General features: G+C 41.3%; 1 protein-coding gene across 1 annotated transcript in view; it reads right to left on the minus strand.

The window, feature by feature from the left end:
* Positions 1 to 19,948, minus strand: part of st6galnac3 (ST6 (alpha-N-acetyl-neuraminyl-2,3-beta-galactosyl-1,3)-N-acetylgalactosaminide alpha-2,6-sialyltransferase 3) — a 152,206-nt gene that overhangs the window by 69,916 nt on the left and 62,342 nt on the right. The window contains exon 3 of the mRNA XM_086153401.1: positions 13,643 to 14,052. Within this exon, the coding sequence (XP_086009527.1) occupies positions 13,643 to 14,052 (410 nt within the window). The remainder of the gene's footprint in view (positions 1 to 13,642; positions 14,053 to 19,948) is intronic.

The raw sequence follows: 19,948 nt of genomic DNA on the forward strand, positions 1-19,948 counted from the left end.
GATCCACACCAAGACGGATTTTGCACACATGGACCAGGACATTCTGCATCCTCCAAACTACGAGGAAAGATCCACCACCAGAACCAGCCTCCTATAACTTCCACATGAGCCTCAGTCCAAGGGATCCAACAGGTTTTACTCCTTTGTCTGGCTTTACCTTTTTACAGTCCAAGCCAGGTAGTGTCCAAAAGTTGCTCTTTAGTCTCCAATGAAAGACACTCTGGTTCAGCCACCATAACCTGGACTCCCCCAAAACCTTTATAAGTTATATTGGGAAACTCCCCACAGGTCATTAGAACTGAAGAAGTCTCTCAGATGAGGGCTGAAACATCTCAGATTTAAGAAACTCAAGTCCAGTTGCCACGACAAGAAGATTTTGACAAGAATTCACCATGACCTGGACGACTGAGAACCTCCACAGACAAGGCAAATTAATATTTCAGAGGTATTTGTGACCAACCAATGAATGGCATAATGGGCTTATGTATTGGGAAGGAAGCTGGCCTTAAGGCACTGCGAGATGAGGTTTCATTGATCCAGTGTCTGAGAATTACTGCTCAGTCCCCGGCCACGTCAATCCCCCGTCCACTAATGGCCGTTTTCTGAGCCACCAGCTTTCCTTGCCCTTAAGTCCTGCAACCCTGTGCTGGGTTCTGAAGGGAGCAGCAAGCCAAGCCAGGGTCTTCCGCTCTGCGGTGTAAGTGATCCACACTGGAACCCAAGTATCTGGCTAGCTACTAGTCCAAATCTTCTTTCCGTGGCAACTGGACTTGTTTCTTCACTTGAAGACGTTTCACCCCTCATCCCAGAGGCTTCTTCAATTCTGTTTCCGAATATAACTGCTAGGGTTCCGGGCGGGTCTGGTTTATGGTGGCTTGTTATGTAAACGGAGGAGCAGTTCGTTGGAACAAAAGAGCAACTTTCTGGGATTACCTGGATTGTAACGTGAATAGGTAAAGGTAAAGACAGGAGTGAAACCTGTTGGATCACATGAACTGCGGCTCTGGTTGGATGGTGGATCTTTCCTGATGATTTGGAGGATGCAGAATGTCCTGGTCCGTGTGTGCAAATCCGTCTTGGTTTTGATCCCAGTGCCCAGTTGCCACGCTCAGCGTGGTTGCTAACGTTACACCTGCCTCCGGCCCCTTTCCGGTTAAATTGCACGTTATCCCGCTCCATCCCAAAAAATCACTTTATATTATGAACATAATGACATTTGCTTCATCTTCTAATAATTCTGCATCTTTAATTTTTCCAAGATAAGAAGATTTTGACAAGAATTCGCCATGACTGACAACCTCAACAGACATGTTAGCTGCTATTTACTTCCTGAGTCTTCATAGGTGCTACAGCCCATTGAGCTTCTTGGTTGCTTTTTTCATTACATTGTGCATCCAGATGAACCAATGTTAATTTCTTATTCTATATTGTGTATTTTTTATCTGTCGTAATCCTAAAAAATTTGCGTCCCAATTTCATTTTTGTTTTGGTTGCTTATCATATGTTCTGGGGAGCTTTGCCCGAGCAGCAGCCTCATGACTGGTGAGGCAGATGATGCGTGGCATTTTTGGGCATCTGTTCCTGGAATAGAATTATGAGCCAGCACCTACAGGCAAAGTCTGAAACGGCTTGAGTGCTGCACGCAATGGGAAAATGCGCAGGCCTGGTTATTTTTTTCCCCCTTTTGTGATGCAGATATGTTGGATCAGATCAGGTTTTATCCATCTGATTACGTTCACCCGCTCCGCTGGGTGCTTGCGGTATTTTAAACCAGTAAAATCATCACTCATTGCGCTAAGGTACCCCACCAATGTTTTCCGTGCGTCTCTACACCCCTTCCTCAAAGAAAAAAAAAAAAACAAAGGGAATTCGAAATATTTACGAGATTCCTCCTCTGCAGTGCTTCTTGAGGAGAAGCTATTTTATGGAGTGCTGTTTCCGTTTTCAACCGTCACTATTTTAGGGTGAGTGAACGCTGATTGCCAGGAGTACTTATATTCCCGTGAAGTGGAAAGCCGGAAAGATTATGAAGCATGATTACACAGCCGTGACATTTACGCTAATAAAAACAGATTAAAGTTGAATTTTACATATATTTGGAGGCCGACGAGTGGTAGTTCATCTGCCATCAGACTGACTCATCCCACATGATGAAATGCAGATGAAATATCCACTTTGGGTCCTTGAGTTTGACTGCTACTTAACCCGAGGCTTCAGCCAGCCTTTTAATGATCGGATCTGCATTCCTCTTCACTTTCTCTCAAGATTTTTTTTTTTTTTCTTTTAATTTAGTCTTTTTTTTTTTTTTAAAGTTGTTTCTGACTCTCTATCAAACTTGAGAGTAAAGGAATATAGGTTTTCCACAAGACCCTGTGAGATGATGTATTTTTCGAGTCTGGCATTCGTTCAATGCACCATCATTCTAATGTCTTTAAAGACATGCATCTGACATTTTGGCTGTTGGTAACATCCACTTATTCTGTTTAAAAAAAAAAAAGAAAAAACATTGGTGAATTTTTATTTGAAGGGGGATAAGATATTATGCATATCCGTCTGGGTATTAATCCCAGTAAGGCATTATACGTTTGTGAAAGGTTGTGTCTCAGGTCCCCTCTGTTTAGAGATGGTTTATTCTGTTTTGACAAAGACAAAACTCATCTCTTGAACCATTTGTCTTCTCTGGCCAGAATATTTCAACAAGATTGCAACAAGAATTCACCATGACCTGGATGACTGAGAACCTCCACAGACATCATGCTACTATTGCACCGTACACCATTATGGTGCTACCTACTGACCTTTGCACTAAACTGTAAACAAAAAAAAAACCTCTGCTGCTATTCTTTCATGCTGTCAAATATCAGTCTGTATCTGGGTGCATTTTATACTTACCTCATAGTTTAATGTCAACTTATAATGTAACAGTGCAGTTTACTGCTAATTTGCACTTTGTTTCTATAGTGTTAATTTTATGACACCATGGGATTGCGGGAAATGTCTTCTCAATTCCTCTATATGTCTGGTAAAAACAGAAAAAATCAAATATAAAAAAAAATTACATTGGTGTCTTCATTTTCTTGTTATACTCTTAATGAGCAAGTACTGAAATGTATTAAAGCACCATAATTTCAAGTTTTAAAAACAATTTAAGTTTTTAACAGAGCTGTGACCCTTTTCTGTACTTCTTACTTTATATAAATTTAAATGTATATAATATATATATAATCTTTATGTAGGGTCTTTTTATATAGTCTTTACACATTTAAATTTAAAAATATAAAAAAAAAATTGTATTCCATGAGTCGAGTGTCAAAACCACGTTTTACTATTCTTTTTTTAAAAATTCATTGGCAGCCCCTTAATTTTAAGCTTTTTATACTGGCAGCTTTTTTAGTGTGTATGTGTTTGGGGAGGGGATTCATCACCGATCACCGATCAACTATAATCACAATTCCAAACACGGCAAACAATGAAACCCATCATTATACGGACACTCACACGGCTCCATTAATGGCCCTCGGGCGAAAACTATTTATGAAAAGTGGGAAATTAAGGCAATGATAAACTAATTTGCTTTAAATTCAGTGCGGATGCAATTCCGACAGCTGCGCACGTGTGTGTGTGTGTGCAAAAGTCACAAATTCGCGGCACAGTTTTAGGAGTAATCCACATGTGTCGTCAAACCGATTAAAAATGTCTCTTAATTGGTCGATTTGGCCGCACGTTTGAGTTTCCTCGCAGCAGAGCTTGATTACGAGGAGAAGGGGAAAAAATAGCCCAAATGACAGGTTATTTATCTCCTCTTTTTGCTTAAATCCTAAAACACAGCTGGGATGTAGAAAAATTTTAATGATAAAGGACTCTCGGGTTTTCTTTTTCTTATTTTACAGCATTATTTGGCAAAATTTAAATGGGGTTAATTGGAAAAAAAACGTCCTTTTACCGAACGCTTCTGCTGTAATTAAAAGTCACCTGTGAAGTTTTTTTTTTTTTTGTCTTTTATTTTTTAATTTTTTTTTCTTCCCCTTACTCGGCGATCCTGTGCTGAAAAGGCCCCTGGTGTGTTATCATCAAAAAAATCTTTACTCTTGCAATCGGTGTCATCACTCGGAGCAAAAGCACGATGAGAAAAAAAAAGTTTTTTGTTTTTTTTTTTTAATGGGACACTAAATTGAAAGGCAATAACATGTTTTCTAAAAGACTACAAAGATGACCTTTAAGTTTTAATGTTTTTTTTTTTTTTCCTATGGTGGGTTTTGTTCTGTGCTATGGCGTGCAGAGGGGATGAATGATAATGGCCTCCGATGAGGGGGGAAAACACAAAACGCCGAGACGGAGCAGCTGGCCGGGCAGCCGGGATCGGGGGTCGAGCTAGACCGTCTGGCAGTGCTGTAAAGTGACAGCGTGATTTAAGTACGCCGCCGTTTTAAGTTCCTTTATCTGCTGCCGCTAACAGGGCCGACGGGCCGATAGCATCCGACAGACAACGGCTGCAGCTCGGGAGGTAGAGCTGATAACAGGTAGGTTCGGCACCGGCGGCTTCCAGCCGCACTGCGCAATTACTGGGATCATACATTTCAGCGTCTGTCATCCCGGCCCTGCAGGTGCACTCGTCTTTGTCCGATGCCGGACACACCGGACGACGAGAGGACGGATGAGGAGGAGAGATTAGACGATGCTAGGCACTGGATTCCAGCCCGGGACATCACTCAGAGGTCAGGAGGAACAGAAACGCCTGAATCCAGGCTACAAACTGATATTTTCAGTCATCCATGTATTAGCTACACCGCTAATGCTGCACTCAGACTATGGGGGGTGGAAGGGGGCAATCACAGGGACATTTACAGACAAATACAACCATTCTCCCTCCCACCCACGCATTATAGAGATATGCAACAGTTCACTCTCTCATTCACATGTCCCGACTTTGCAGGGGCCTCAAATGGACCTCCTGCAGGATACAGGGAAAACATGCTAACTCCACATCGAAAGACCATATTATTTATCGATTTATTTATTAATCTATTTGAAATAATACTCTGGAATATTATTGTTATCATTATTATTATTAGTAGTAGTAGTAGTCGTAGTAGTAGTAGTATTAGTAAAATTACAACAGTTCACTCTCCTATCCATATGTCTGGGCTTTTCAGGGCCCCTAATGTGGACCTCCTGCAGCATATGGGGAAAACATACTAACTCCACATATAAAGGCCCTTTTATTATTATTAGTAATAGTAGTGGTAGTGGTTCCTTGTCGGAACCAGGGTCCTTCATGCCATGAAAGATCATGCGTTGCGCCACATTTCCACATATTATTGTTATTATTATTATCATTATTTTTATTATAATATTATTATTATCAGTAGTAGTAGTGTTTTAATAATACTCCAAATTATGTTTGAATATTATTATTATTATTATTATTGTTACAGTTCACTCTATCTTCCACACGTCATACAGACACACCACATTCTCTGTCATTGACACATCTTTGCCAGATATACAGTACATCCATCACCCACTGCACTTTATTACATCATATAGACATACATCCATTCATCCTCTCATTCACTTTGCATACACAGACATTCAGCCATTCATCTTCTCATCTACATGTCAAATAGAGACATTCAACCATTCACAGTCTCCAGTGAACCGTCTGCAAGTTTTTGGACCACGAGAGGAAACCGGAAAACTTGGAGAACATGGGAACTGGGAATCTAGTCCGGGACCTTCTTGTTGTGGAGGAAGCGCTAGCCATCATGCTACATATAGCCTGATTTTTTAGCATTGAGCATAGCATTTCTTTTTTTACTTGGTGTCACAGGATGATTTTCAGGAATTTTTAAGAAATCACATAGTTATATAGTTGAGATATTATGAATAACCACTTTAAATCTAAATGGATAATGTACTTTTGATTAGGTTTTGGGGTGAGGGAAATTTAGAAGGGCTCTAGCTAAAAGGTTTTATTTTATTTTTTTTGCCTTATTTCAAAATGCATAAACCCAGCAGCTCACTCTCTCCCACTTGCTGGGAAAGTAATGGCACTGAATCTGTTGTGAATTCAATAATTAGATGATAAAACTCCGTGTGACGTTATCTGGGTGAGGCAGCGGCACATGGCAACTCGGAAGTGCATCCCAGAATAATAAAAACAAAAGTCAACTTAACAATCTCGGGACAAGGATAAATGAAAAAGAACAAACTACAAAAAGAAAATATAAGTTCCTTTGTACTGCAAGATCGTTGTTTGCTGAGTCGTCTGAAATTTAAAAAAAAAATGTATATCACATCAAACCCTGTTTTTTATTCGCCCTTGCTGTGAGCAGCGTACCGATTGCCTGTAAGTCAAGAATTAGGGAAAAATATATCCACATGAACTAACTTCAAATTTTTTAATCAAATACAGGTTTTCAGGAGTTGTGCGTTCAAAACGCCTCACTACCCTCAGAAATGACAGGATTTTGGATCGTCAAATGCAAGGTGTGACATTTTTTACTTGTTTGGCTTTTTGTTTAAGGTCACAAATGTTACTGTGGATGACGATTGGGATTTTCAAAACCTCTTCAATGTGTTTTTTTTTTTTTTTCACATGTCCCTGGAGGAAACTTTCAGTCAAAAATAACCATACTTTTTTTTTTCCCAGTTGTCACCGCCACCACCGATGTTTCCAGAAAACAAAAAAGCAGGTCATGCCTTGTCAACCCCATGACCAGCAAAATGGTGGAGAGGTTTGTTTACGCCATCTCCACGGTGACACAAACGCCGAGAAAGTGGATAGTGACTCCACGGGACTTCGCTGTAACTTCGACATTTGGTTCACACAAAACGGACAAACAACTTTTCCAAAGGTTTTGCAACGTTTTCTTGGCATCTATTATTTATTAGCAGCTGCATGTGAGATAAGAATTTTGACACTGAAAATCAGGTCTCCTGACAATCTTAATACTTTCATATGACAAAAGGAGTGCCTTCCGTTTGAAGCAGCCGAATTTAAACAAACTGTAAATATATCACAATGAATTCTCAGTAACTTCATATTAAATTCAAGTGAAATAAATACAATTTACGGTCCAAATTCACCCAAAAAATGGTGCAAGATATTCCCGCTTTCCACCATTTCCTGATGCAACTTTGCCTCCATTATTTCTAGCTGTTTTTATTTATTGATTCAATTTTTTATACATTTATTTTCTTTTTGCCAAGTCTTGAATTCACTTGATGCTCTGCTCAGGTCTTCCACATTATATGGATTTTTTTATTTATTTTTTTATTTATTTATTTTTTCAGTACAGTCGGTTCCCTACAATTCAGAAAACACGAAGGAAAACTAAAGTACAACCAGCAAATGCAAACAATGCCGTCTATTCCTCATATATCGCTCACCAACTGCTTCCCACGTGAAATTTGTTTTAACAAACACTGTATGTCAGAATGATAGAACAAGATTTTCTTTCGATATTTATGGGAGAGGGAGGCGTAACGAGGAAACGACGTTGGTGGAGGACGTCGTAAACCAGGGACTTCCTGTCATGAACCTGAAATCAATGGTGAATTTGGTGAAAAAGTGACACACCGAGTCAAGAAAAACTAGTCGCTAACTAACCAACAAATGTCTTACAGTGTATATTAAACTTGAAGTAAAGCATTGCAACTATCTGTGGAGGTTCTGGGTTGTCCAGGTAAGTGGGAATTTTGTTAAAATCTTCTTGTCGTGGCATTTCCGGATTATTTTTTCACACTGCGGCTTAAACACCGATGCGAAAATTTTTTTTTTTTTTTGGAGACTAATGAGCTTCATGCCACCAAATATTTAGTGTGATCATATTGGACTAATTAAATTGCGTTTCATGGCACTGTTCGGAAAATTTCCAGCACATATTTGTAGATGTATTTAATTAAAAGTAAAATACAAGGTTTCTGTGTAAATAATGTTAAACCATGGACACCTGTGGCTTATACTGTAGACAAGTGCAGCCTATTCTATCTGTGCAGCCTACCTTATTTAGTTATTTTCAGCCAGTGCGACTTATACTCAGGTGCGCTCAATAGTCCGGAAATTATGGTAAATACACAACCAAGAAGAATCAAAATGGCATAAAAAATCAAACGCAAAAATTAAATACATAATTGAATAACAAGGACATTTTTTGCAGATGCATTGCCATTTTTTTCCAAAAGTAAAAACTGTATGTTCTTTTATTTTGGGAAAATGTATTGCTCTTTACAAGGCGATGTGCAGATTTGTAGGTTATCACTGAAAAGTCGGTTCTTTGTGGCATAATACGAGATTGTATCTTTGCAATCTCTTGCAATTTCTAGGTACCTTATTTTCCACACTATAACGCGCATCTAAAAACCTTTAATCTTCTCAAAAACCGACAGTGCCCCTTATAATCCGGTGCGCCTTATATATGGATCAATATTGAGCCACAAGAAGTCTCGCAATTACGGCAAGCAGCCGCCGACTCAATTTTGTCCCGTAGAAGAAGTAGCGCACAGTGCATGCTGGGATATATGACTTTGCAAAGCGTGCATTTTCATTTCCATCTGTGTGTGTGTGTGTATGTGTGTGTAAAGATCCCAAAATGGCTCCTTTCAAGAGATATGCGTACAACGCAGGGTTTAAATCCAAGGCGCTCAGTCACACAGTAGAACATGGGAATAGAGCAGCAGCGAGAGAGAAGCAACAAGATGACCTGCGCCAAGTAAAGAAACCAAACAGTTTCCGAGGAAACAACGCGAGATGGCGACAGTTAGAGGAGAGCAGCAAGTAGAATCATTTCTACAGTCACTATTTGAATGAAGGCATCAGCGCTAGCTAGCGAACTTAACATCAATGTATTTAGAGGCGGTCCTTCTTGGGGATGGAGTTGGAAATACATTGTTTTCAACAAAGGCGGTGCAAATACCGGTAAAGGGTACTGGTGCGTGCGGTACTGTATTGTGAATGCACTAACTTTTTTTGGAGTGAACGGAGTTGTCAGAACGTTGGTTTGTATCCTATTAATAAAGTTAGACTGACTTATCGGACTGTTTTGTTAACATTCCCTTTAGTGCAGCTTCATCTGGTGGATGCATAAAGCAAACCCCAGCCACTGCTGTAGCTTCTATTCTATGCGCCTTATAATGCAGTGCGCCTTATATATGAAAAACTTTTTAAAATAGGCCATTCATTAATGGTGCACTTTATAATCCTGTGTGCCTTATAGTGCAGAAAATATGGTAATTTGGGGGGTAAATCCGGGTTCCTATCTTGCAGAGTACTCAGTTGTTGCTAAACATGGTACATACGTACATAGTTGTAGATATTACCAGTATGTATTTAATTAAAAGGTAAAACTATGTTTCCGTGTAAATATCTCATGTTACAACATGGACACCTGCGGCCTATATATGTACACATATATTATTTAGTTATTTTTAGCCGGTGCGGCTCAGGTGCGCTCAATGGTCTGGAAAATGCGGAACAAAAACCTTCAGATCACATTGTTAAGTTATAGCAATGACTCATTTTTGCTCCCAGATGCCTTTGTTTCGAACACCATCAAACGTCACTGGCCGACATACCTTTCGTGCTGGTCCTGATCCAAAAAGAAACTCTTTCTTGGTACGAATGACAGTTTTTTCATTAGACTGTCCAGATCTTAATTTTAAAAACGACTGTTTCCACCTTCGCCTTACTGCCGCACTTAACTCTGTCGCGCCATTTCACACATTAACTACCAAGAGCTAGTCCTTGACAGCAATACCGCACAAGCAAAAGTTGTGGGAGAGTTTTATTCAGGAGGAAACAAGCAAACGTATCTTGGTGAGGCAGGGTTTTCTGTAGTACCAGGCACTAAAACAAGACTAGAGTAGACTGGCTATATGTAACACAATTCAAGCGTCCCTGTCTCACATCGCTCCCAGATGGGACCGTTTAGTAGCGGGGAAGCAAGCTCCCACTGACTCTGTGATAAATTGATATTATAGTACAAAATTATTGTAAATGCTGATTAAGTGTAATCCATGTATTCAGATTCAATACTGTGAACCCCCGCGCCTCTAACCGGTCCGCAGAAACATTTTCATGCATAAAACCGGTGCCTGGTACAAAAAAAGTTGCTCCACTAGATAGCAGCGTAGAGCTCATCATTCTGTTCCGGACCAAAACAAACATGGCGACAGCGGAGGAGAAGGTGACAATGTACATTCTGAGACATTAAAAGAGGAAACTCAGTTAGACCATTAAACGTACAGCGGCTAACGGCTCACCAGTTTCCGCAACTAACCAAAAAGGTTCAGAATCCCGCAAGAAAATGAACGTAATAGATGTTGGGCACAAATCAGCCCTTCATGTGCGATCATGAGCCCGAGTGAAAATACAATTTGAAAATGAAAAAAACAAGCCAGAGAGCCGATGGACTCGATAACTTTTGTACACCAGTTTAATGAGGTCTCGGGGGGATTACATCTTGCTTAGAAACAGCTTGGCAATCTGTGTTATTGCTCTTTTGGCCAGTAGGTCATCGCCCCGGCAATGCATGCTCACAACGAGGGGGAGGGGAGGTCCTCAAAAGCACCTGAGGGGAGGCCTTTCCCTGGCGCAAGTGACAGCATGTCGATCCCGGCCTTAAATTCATCCATCTAAATAACGTTTACACAAATCCGGTAGATTTAAAATGTGCGCTGATACCGACATGATTCTGCTTAATCGTGTCTCGATTCCACTTAAAACCTGCTTAGGATTAGCGTTTTCACTCGGAATTAGGGCAGACGGTTTATTTTGCTAGCCTTGTCCCTGCTCCGGTCCAAATGGGCCGGAGCCTGGGAAGGCGGCCGACTGAGGAGGGCTTCGGGAAGTCTTCCCGCAGGCCCTCGACCTCCGCCGTTCTTAATTTTCCTCACCACGGTCCGAGAAGAGGGCCGAGCGACCGAGCAGACCTTTTGTTTTAAAAATGAGCGGCCATGAGGCAGTTGCTCCTGCCAGCTTCCTCCGGATCAGCAAGTCGAAGCAGAGGCGCCGAGTTCTAGCACCCTTGCGGCATTCTAGATAATTAAACCTGCCTTCAACCGCTGTTCCTTCTCGGTTAAGATGATGATTATCCCCGGCAGCTGAGAGGGAAGAAATATTCCTATGAAAGTTTTGAAAGAAGGTTAGTTGGCTGTAAATTTTAAATAAATTCAGGGGAGAAGAAAAAGGAAAAATGGATTTGGTTTGAAATGGATTCGGTTTGGATTTTTTTCTTCCTTTTTTTTCCGATAACTGGTTTCCGAAACCGACGAATTAAGATGGCGGGCGTCATTTTGAAGGCATTTGCATCTCTCTCTTTAAATTATCTCTTAGATCGGGGGTGTCAAACTCATTTTCACTGAGGGCCACATCAGCATGATGGTTTCCCTCAAAGGGCCACATGTAGCAGTAACAGAATGAATGTAACTAAATGTAACCGAATATAATGTAAAATGAATAAAACTACTCCTTAATGTTAAATAACTAAATGCTTTAATTGCCAAATGTAGGATGCACACAGGAATTTGATTTGGTATGTCAAGCTCCTCATGGTAGAAAATTTGAAAGAAAGCAGAAATAAGTTATCAGAAGACGAGCTATACAATAAAAATAATACAAATATACGCGTACAAATAAGCAAAAAAATTGTTAAGCTGCGTGGCATCAAAGAATCCCACACTGACATTACAAAATTTTTCACGCCCCCAAATTATAGCTGAAACACTGAACAAGAAGTGAAATGTTGGTAACTTTTATCACAACACTCCTTTTTTAAATACACACTGAGAAAACAAAAGAACCTTTGGTCAGCAATGGTGCTTCCTGATATTAAATGACAAAATCCCTGATATAAGCCGGTCTCCTCTACCGCAATTATTTCTTTTTTAGATTTCCAGAAAGTGGTACGAATGGTAAAGGACAAAAAAACTCTTCTGAATGTCTTGAAAAAAGGGCCTTTATTCTTCTTAGTCTGTCCAACTAAGTAGCTCGTCTGTAAAATTAGGTCAATAAAAAGAGACAAAAAACTAGAGCAGGTTATACATATATATATATATGAGAAAAAAATGCTGTTTAAAAATGATTTGCCTTTAGTAAGAATGGCAGAATTAATTAACTCAGATTTTGTTAAAGCGAGGGAAAATCTTAGGAAACATAGTTCATTTTAACAGGAGTAGAATTTAAGATAACCACAAGGCTGATAAATCTAGAAGCCCCACAAAGACATCTTATTCTCAGCAAACATTGGGGCTTTTGGCTTCTTTATATCACAATATTCAGGGGTGGTGGCTAGTTAGGCGGCAGCCGCCATTTTTCTCCCCCAAATGGCCTTGGCATGCTTTGTATTCCTGCTTCTGTGGTTCTCTGCGGTAACTATCAAAACTGCTGGAGCCCAAACTACCATTTGGCAAGAGAGGTCGAAGAGGCCCAAGCATCCTGTTACAAACTTCAACTAGCATATTCACGGCCATACTTCGCTGACCTAATTTCCCATACCGGAACCATGGTGACAACCAAAGCATTGGGTTGCGAGACAATATTCAAGAAAAAATGAAAAATCCGTCAATGCCAAGGAAAGGTTTAAGAATGCTCGTGCAAAAAAAAACGACTAATTGCTTCCGCTCTGTTGAAATCCATGCAGCCTTATTGCAAGCCAATGAAAACAATGAAGAGACGGGGACGTTTCTGAGCACTCATCATAGACTAGACAGATGTGGTTCATTGTTTCAGATCAATAATGATTGCTCAGTGGCCCGGGAGCTTTCCCACATGGTAGCTTATACACAGCGGATCTTTCAGAAACAGCTGAGCGAAGCTCAACATGCTTTACATGTATTACAGTTTGAACCCCCGCTCTACTGAATGGGAGCAGGACAATGGGGCTGAAATGGAATGGATGCCATGCTTATACCAGAACATGTTAATCCTCTTAAGAAGCGAAGAGAGGTCTTGATGACGTGTGGGAGAGACAGCGGTGTCGAGCTTTGCGGTTGTGAATGGAGGCGAGCTTGAGAAATGAGGTTTGTGCAAAACAATAGAGCCTGGAGGGCCGGTTCTCGTAGTCATTAACCTCGCACCGTCCAAGGGGAATTGACTCGAAAAAGGGGAGAAAAAAAAAGCTTGGCTGGTCTGTAGTTAAGTTTAAGCGCGATACCGTGCCACAGGACAACTCGAGGTGCTACCCTGCACCTCCTCTTTAACCGAACCTGGGTTAATTTCGATTCCTGTTGAGTCAGATTGTTCCAGGATGCCGTCGGAAGTCTCGAGACCGGCCTCGACTTTGACACTCAGAAACACTGCCAGGATCGTGCTACCTCATTACACTCCATTTCCCAAGACCAGCACTTGGCTGACGTCTGTAAGCCAAGCGGCGTGCACTTCTGAGGCTCTTCATGAAAGCCTTCCTTCAGAAAAAGGACTCCAGCGCAATGTCTCTTCAGCGGGGGAAGTAAAGCAACTCACTTTGATAACGCCGGATGAAAGGGAGGATTTGTAACTAGGAAGGCAGGGATCGTTGAGCAGACCATTAACCTTAATAGGGTTGATCTTTTAGACACGAAAAGGACAGCAGAAGCCGAAGTGTCAGGATTGAAAACAGACAATCTGCCGGGGAAACTAGCGTTTCCCTTCGGTTCAACTCACCTGTCTTTTCCAGTCTCCTTCTTGAAGACCATGTCGCAGTAGTTCATCCTGTCCTCTGTGGTGACGTAGATGCGCGCCTGGGGGTAGTTCTCGGCCGCCTGCCGCAGCATGTTGTAAACAATGCCCTTGCCGTCCTTCCTCATGTTCCTCAGCGGCCCCCACACCACATAGACAGTGTCATTGCCCTGGCCGAAGAAGTACTGGGGCTTCCGGAGCAGGAGGGGGACGCTGGTGTGCGAGACCACCCTCAGGGTGGTGCGTCGGCCGACGTCGTGCTCGAAACCCCGCGTGGGCGCGTTGTTCATCCTCCAGATGCACGGGGAGCGGTCGATGAGCGGGCCAGCGGCCTGGCCCAGCATCTGTCCGGAGCTGGAGACGATGCTGCAGAGCTCACAGTGAAGCTTCAGGGGCTGCAGGAGAAGGGGAAGTGGGTCAGAGTCGACGTCTTATCGGGTTCTCTGGTTCAATTATTATTTGGTTTTGTTTCCGAGCTCGGGGGGGGGGCACTAGCGGGCCGGAAACTGTTCCAGTGTTCTTGATAGCAAAGACCAGACTTGTGGGATGAAAATTGCCAATTTGCAGATTTGGGTAATGAGCGGCGAGTCCCTATCTGGTCGAGTTGAAGATAATCCTTTCACTGCATCGCTTCTTTCCCGGGGTGCTCAAAAGAGCATCCTGCCTGCTAAACAAAACCAAAATAAATCCCTAATACCTCGGCGGTCATTCAAACACGATACGTGACCTTGTTGACCTTGTTAGGTGCTACTCCAGAGAAGTTGTTCTGAGTAGCTCTTCAGCTCTTTCACCCAAGCACGACATAGAGGAGTAGAAGTCTAAATTTAACAAAATCAATTACTCTAATTAGAGTTTCAAAACGATAGGAATGATTTCGGTAAGATGTCCTAATCACCCGAGAGGCGTCGCCACAAAAGCTCACTGAAACCTTCTACTTCCAAATTAAGGCAATAGTCCAAATGTGATACAATTCTAAAAGACAGCTGAAGATTTCACAGATTTTCAAAGATTCAGTCTCGAGTAAAAAGTCTGAGAATAAAGGGGGAAAAAATGTTTGAGATTCAAATCTCGCAAAAGAATTCGCAGAAAAACCCAGAGACTCTCAATGAGCTGTGAATGCGTCCCAAGAAGAGGGGTTCTATCCACCTCGCTTGTTTTATCCACCGGCTAGCTACCCTGGAGGGCTTTGTTATACCGATGTAAAAATCTGTATTAATTTCCGAAATATATTCAGAATGGAGAAACGATTTTCGATTTAGCCATTGTGTCTGTCTAAGGCACAGTTGTTTGTGTTACAGCCTCACAGTGAGGAGATCTCTGGTTCAATTCCAACAGGAAGGCCTTCTTTTTCTGCGTGGAGTTTGCAAGTTCTTCCTGGTGTATGTACGGGGTTCCTCAAGCTTCTCCAACAGTCCAAAAACACATAAAGAGTTCACTGGAGACACTGTACAGCCCAAAAAATCTTGTGACGTACAAGTCAGACATACAAGTCAGTGGACTTGTATTTCTTCACTTTAAGACGTTTCAGCCCTCATCCCAGAGGCCTCTTCAGTTCTGCTTTCAGTTCTGACCTGAAGAAGCATCTGGGGTGAGGAATGAAATGTCTTCAAAAGAAGAAATTCAAGTCCCGTTGCCACGACATGAAGATTTCGACAAGAATTCACCATGACCTGGATGACTTAGGACCACTATAGATAGCCCAAACATTGTATCTCTATATGAGGATTCTTGGATTTAACCCCAACTTTTGCCCAATGACAGCTGAGCGATACAGACGATGAATGCACAAATGAAGATTATTAACAGTTAAAATACAGCAATGTCCGTTTTCTGGCCGGACAAGACAAATGGTTCCAGAAAGGAGTCAAAGAAGGATTCTTTGTCGAAACAGAAAAGACAGAGATGGGAGGCGGAAATGAATATTGACGTATCAGTGGACACCTGGGAGGAGATATGCATTGAGGCACACTGGACCACAAATTCAAACTCCTGGAGGGAATTCAAGTGGAAAAAGGAATTATTAGGTTTTTCAGAACACCAGATGTAATAGCTAAGATGGGGCCTACACCTTGTAGTTCTTGCTGGAGGAATCGTGGTAAAAATATTGCCAACCACAACCGTATATTTTGGCTTTGCCGGAAACTAAGTTTATTTTGGAAGGGGGTTTTTGACGCCCTCAAAACGGTGTTCAAACAAGATATTCCACATAGCCCTACAACTCCATTATAAGGAGCAACCCCTATAGACATTAAGGACGAAAAAAAACTCTTAAACGTTTTGCTCACAGCAGAATTAAAAGCCATAACTATCAGGTGGTGGAAACCAGATCCCCCAACATATAATATATGAATCAAAAAAGTATAGAACATTTACCAGATGGAGAAAATTGCATATCAATTAAGACTTCAGAGGCCTATCTTTACTAAACGATCGGTATCTGTCAATTGAGTTGGACTCAAAAGAGTTTTCGACTGGCACCGGACATAAGCGACATATCCTTATAGCTCACCTATGTGGATTAGATTTTTTTTTTTTTTTTATAAATAAATATAATATATAATAATTTTTTGCCCCCCTCTTTTTTTCTCACCTTGATATTTCTCTTACTATTTTATCTCATGTCATCTCATTATGGCTGGTGTATGTACCCGTCATATTGATGTAGAGAAAATCTACATAAAATATTGGGTTAAAAAAAAGCAACTGACAAACCACCTTTGAGCAGAGGAGGGGGCCTCAGACACAACTTTTCACAAACGCACAATGCCGTGCTGGGATCAAGACTAAGATGGATTTGTACACGAGGACCAGGACCTTCTGCGACCTCCAAACCCACCACCAGAACAAGCCCCTGATAACTTCCGCATCTACCTCAATTCATGTGATCCAACAGGTTTTCACTGCTTTGTATGCCTTATACGTCTATATCTTTTCACATTCCAATCCAGGTAATCCCACCAAATTGCTCTTTTGTTCCAGCGAATGACACCTCTATTAGCATAACGGCCCCTTTCACCTAGTTTCTGCAGATCAACTCTACCATTTACACAACAAACCACCATAACCTGGACCAGCCATTTACCAAGACAAGAAGATTTCGAACCCTCCACAGACATGACGATTATTAAGAAAAGAAATTAAGAAAAAAAAAAAAAAAAAACATCAACACGTTCCAGCGTCGGGCACACTTTCACTACGTGACAGTGCTTTTACTTTACGAGACTTATTTACTAGGAGAGCAATGTACTGGCAGGGGAGCGTGGGGATGACAGCCTGAAACAAATGCATTTGATAATTTCCTTTTTTGAAGATTAATTTTTTTGAAGATTAATGTCGAAGCACCAGGACTTACACTGATTAAATTAATTGAACAGGACGGCGTGGAAGTTGTGCCATTTATCTTAGTGTGTACTTTATATATGTTATTATTTTACTTTACTGGAGCGTGGGGGATTAGCGGCGAATCTTCAACAATGGCCCTTTGCTGTGCTTTGATAAGGGCGGCAGTAAGCCCACTCTGAAATTGAAATGGGAGATTTACCTAATTGAAGTTAATATGCTCGGTTTGTTTTGATGAGATTAAACTTACTTAAGTGAATGAATGCAAGACCAAGTTGGGGAGAGGAAGCGGCGCCATGTCACGGGTAAGCCCCCTTTGATCATTTGCTTAATATGATGTCACTGGCTGGAAAACAAAATCCATCGTGCCGCGCCTAGGCGGGATTTTCTCTCATGGGCGTTGCTTTTCGTCAAAAGAACAGGATCCCGACCAGACAATGCGGCGGTTTCTATCATTTGGTCGGTCGCCGTTCTTCCGACTCCGAATGACACGTATTAAGACAAGACAACTTTTTTCTGGGCTTTTGGGATTTCCAGGAAACCGCAGTTTAGCTTCAAGACGTGGTTGTCACGAAGACACCCACCACCTCCGAGGAGGAAATGGACTGCTGTGACGCTTTCTCACGTTCGCTGAAAATGGATTATTACTAGAATCAAATATTGGAATAAAAATTCTAAAAATTGCAATCCAAAAATACGAATAATTTAATTTTGAATAATGATAAATGTGCAAATAAAGCAACATTTTTTTTTGAATTATCTAATGTCAGGAAACTAAAAGTTGCTTTAGATATGAAAAAAAAAAAAAATTAAAAAGTTTTGCTCCATTATTTTATCTAAAATATTCATAATATATTTTTTTTTAAACTGGTAAATGTACAAACCACTCTTGTTTTCAAGAATCTTTATTTTAAATTGAAAGAAATCTTTGGAGTATGAAAAAAATAAAATCCATATAAACATGATGTTTTTTGAAATTACTACTAATTTATTATAAATATTATATAATATGTTTTTCTTATTCTAATTTATTAAAACGGTAAATGTAAAAAAAATGTTTTTGAATTAGCCAGAAAGTAAAAAAATTAAATTCATTTAAAATTGAAGATTTTTTTCCCAAGTCTATTTTTTTAGGTCAGAAAAGGTGTTTATATACTTTTTTCTCTCTTGTTTTCGTGAGATAATGTTTGTAGTAGCGGATTATTATCTGGAGTGGACAAGATTAAGAGAATATCATTACCGTCTGTAAACAGGTGATAGTCTTTGCCCCTAAGATTAGTGATTACACACACACACACACACACACACACACACACACACACACACACACACACACACACACACAAACACACACGCACTAATAAGAACTAGGCAATAAGGCTTCAAACACTGAGATATTAATTCCTCTATTTTCAGTCTTTTTGATATTTTTTTGAGAGTGATTTCAACCTTGGAGTTGAATAATAATAATCTATCCTTTATTAATCTCTTGCAGGAAAATTTGCAATTAACAATGGACGAACCATGAGCAGTACGGGTGCAGTTAGGGGTTCGGCGTCTTGTTCAACAACACTTCGACTCACTAGGAGGAACCGGGAATCGAACCAGAAATGTTCTTTTCCGAAGACGATTGCTCCACCTCCTGCACCACACTTTACCTAATTTTCCTCCACACTGGCAGAAAGTTGTTCTACTTGGAGACAGAGAGCCAACCCTTGTATGTGCAGAGTTACAGGCCTTTCGAGAAACAATTAAGACTGTTTAAAATGTCTTTTTTTAAATTTGATCTATGCTCTGTTAAATTTAAGAGAGCATTTTCATTGAAATAAACTTAAAGTGGGAAATCAAATTGCTCGACTGCTCATCCGGGCTGGAACGTTTGGACTGAGCGATCGGACGGAGCCGCCCTCTGCTGCGTTTTAATGCCGTGCGTAGATTTAATCACTATTCAAGAAAATAAAATCCTGATTGAATCTGTGCTTATTTCCCCGCTCCAGGCTGGCAGCTCCGTGTTAAATGGATGACTGGGATATGCAAGCGTGGCTGCGGCCTTCTGCTGTCAGCGGCTCGTCCGTCATCGCCTGCGTCCCTCAGCCAGACTTATAACTCCATCTCGGAGGGACCTTGCTGAGTTCAGCCGCTGAGGAGCCTCCGAAGCGGAAGTTTAACTCAGGAGTTCCTCTGGAGAGCTGAGGATTCGGAGCCCATTCTAACCTTTAGGATCAATAGCAACTTTGCTAAATATACACACTACGGCCAAAATTATTCGCTCACCTACCATAACTTGCATATGAACGAAAGTGACATCTCATTCCCGATCCATAGGGTTCAATGCGATGTCAGTCTACCCTTTGCAGCTATAACAACTTCAACTCTTCTGGGACGGCTGTCCACAAGGTTCGGGAGTGTGTTCATGGGAATTTTTGACCATTCTTCCAGAAGCGCAATTGTGAGGTTACACACTGATGTTGGACAAGACGGCCTGGCTGTCAGTCTCGGCTCTAATTCATCCCGAAGGTGTTGTGTCTGGTTGATTTTAGAACTCTGTGAAGGCCAATCAAGTTCATCCACACCAAACTCTGTCATCCATGTATTTATGGACCTTGCCTTGTGCACAGTCACGTTGGAAAAGAAAAAGGCCGGCTCCAAACCGTTCCTATTAAGTTAAGAGCATGGAATTCTCAAAAATGTCGTGGTATGCTGACGCTTTCACAGTTCCTTTCACTGGAACTAAGGAGCCGAGCCCAACTCCTGAAAAACAACCCCACACCATAATCCGCCCTCAAACTTCACACTTGGCAAAACGCAGTCAGACAAGTAACGTTCTCCTGACAACCGCCAAACCCAGACTCGTCCATCAGATTGCCAGAAGTGCGAGTCGTCACTCCAGAGAACATGTCTCCGCTGCTCTAGAATGCGGGGGCGGCGTGCTTTACACCACTGCATCCAATG

Source organism: Fistularia commersonii, chromosome 10 (assembly GCF_037954325.1).
Source record: "Fistularia commersonii isolate RoL2024-O1a breed Wild chromosome 10, RoL_Fcom_v1.0, whole genome shotgun sequence".
Lineage (NCBI taxonomy): Eukaryota > Metazoa > Chordata > Actinopteri > Syngnathiformes > Fistulariidae > Fistularia > Fistularia commersonii.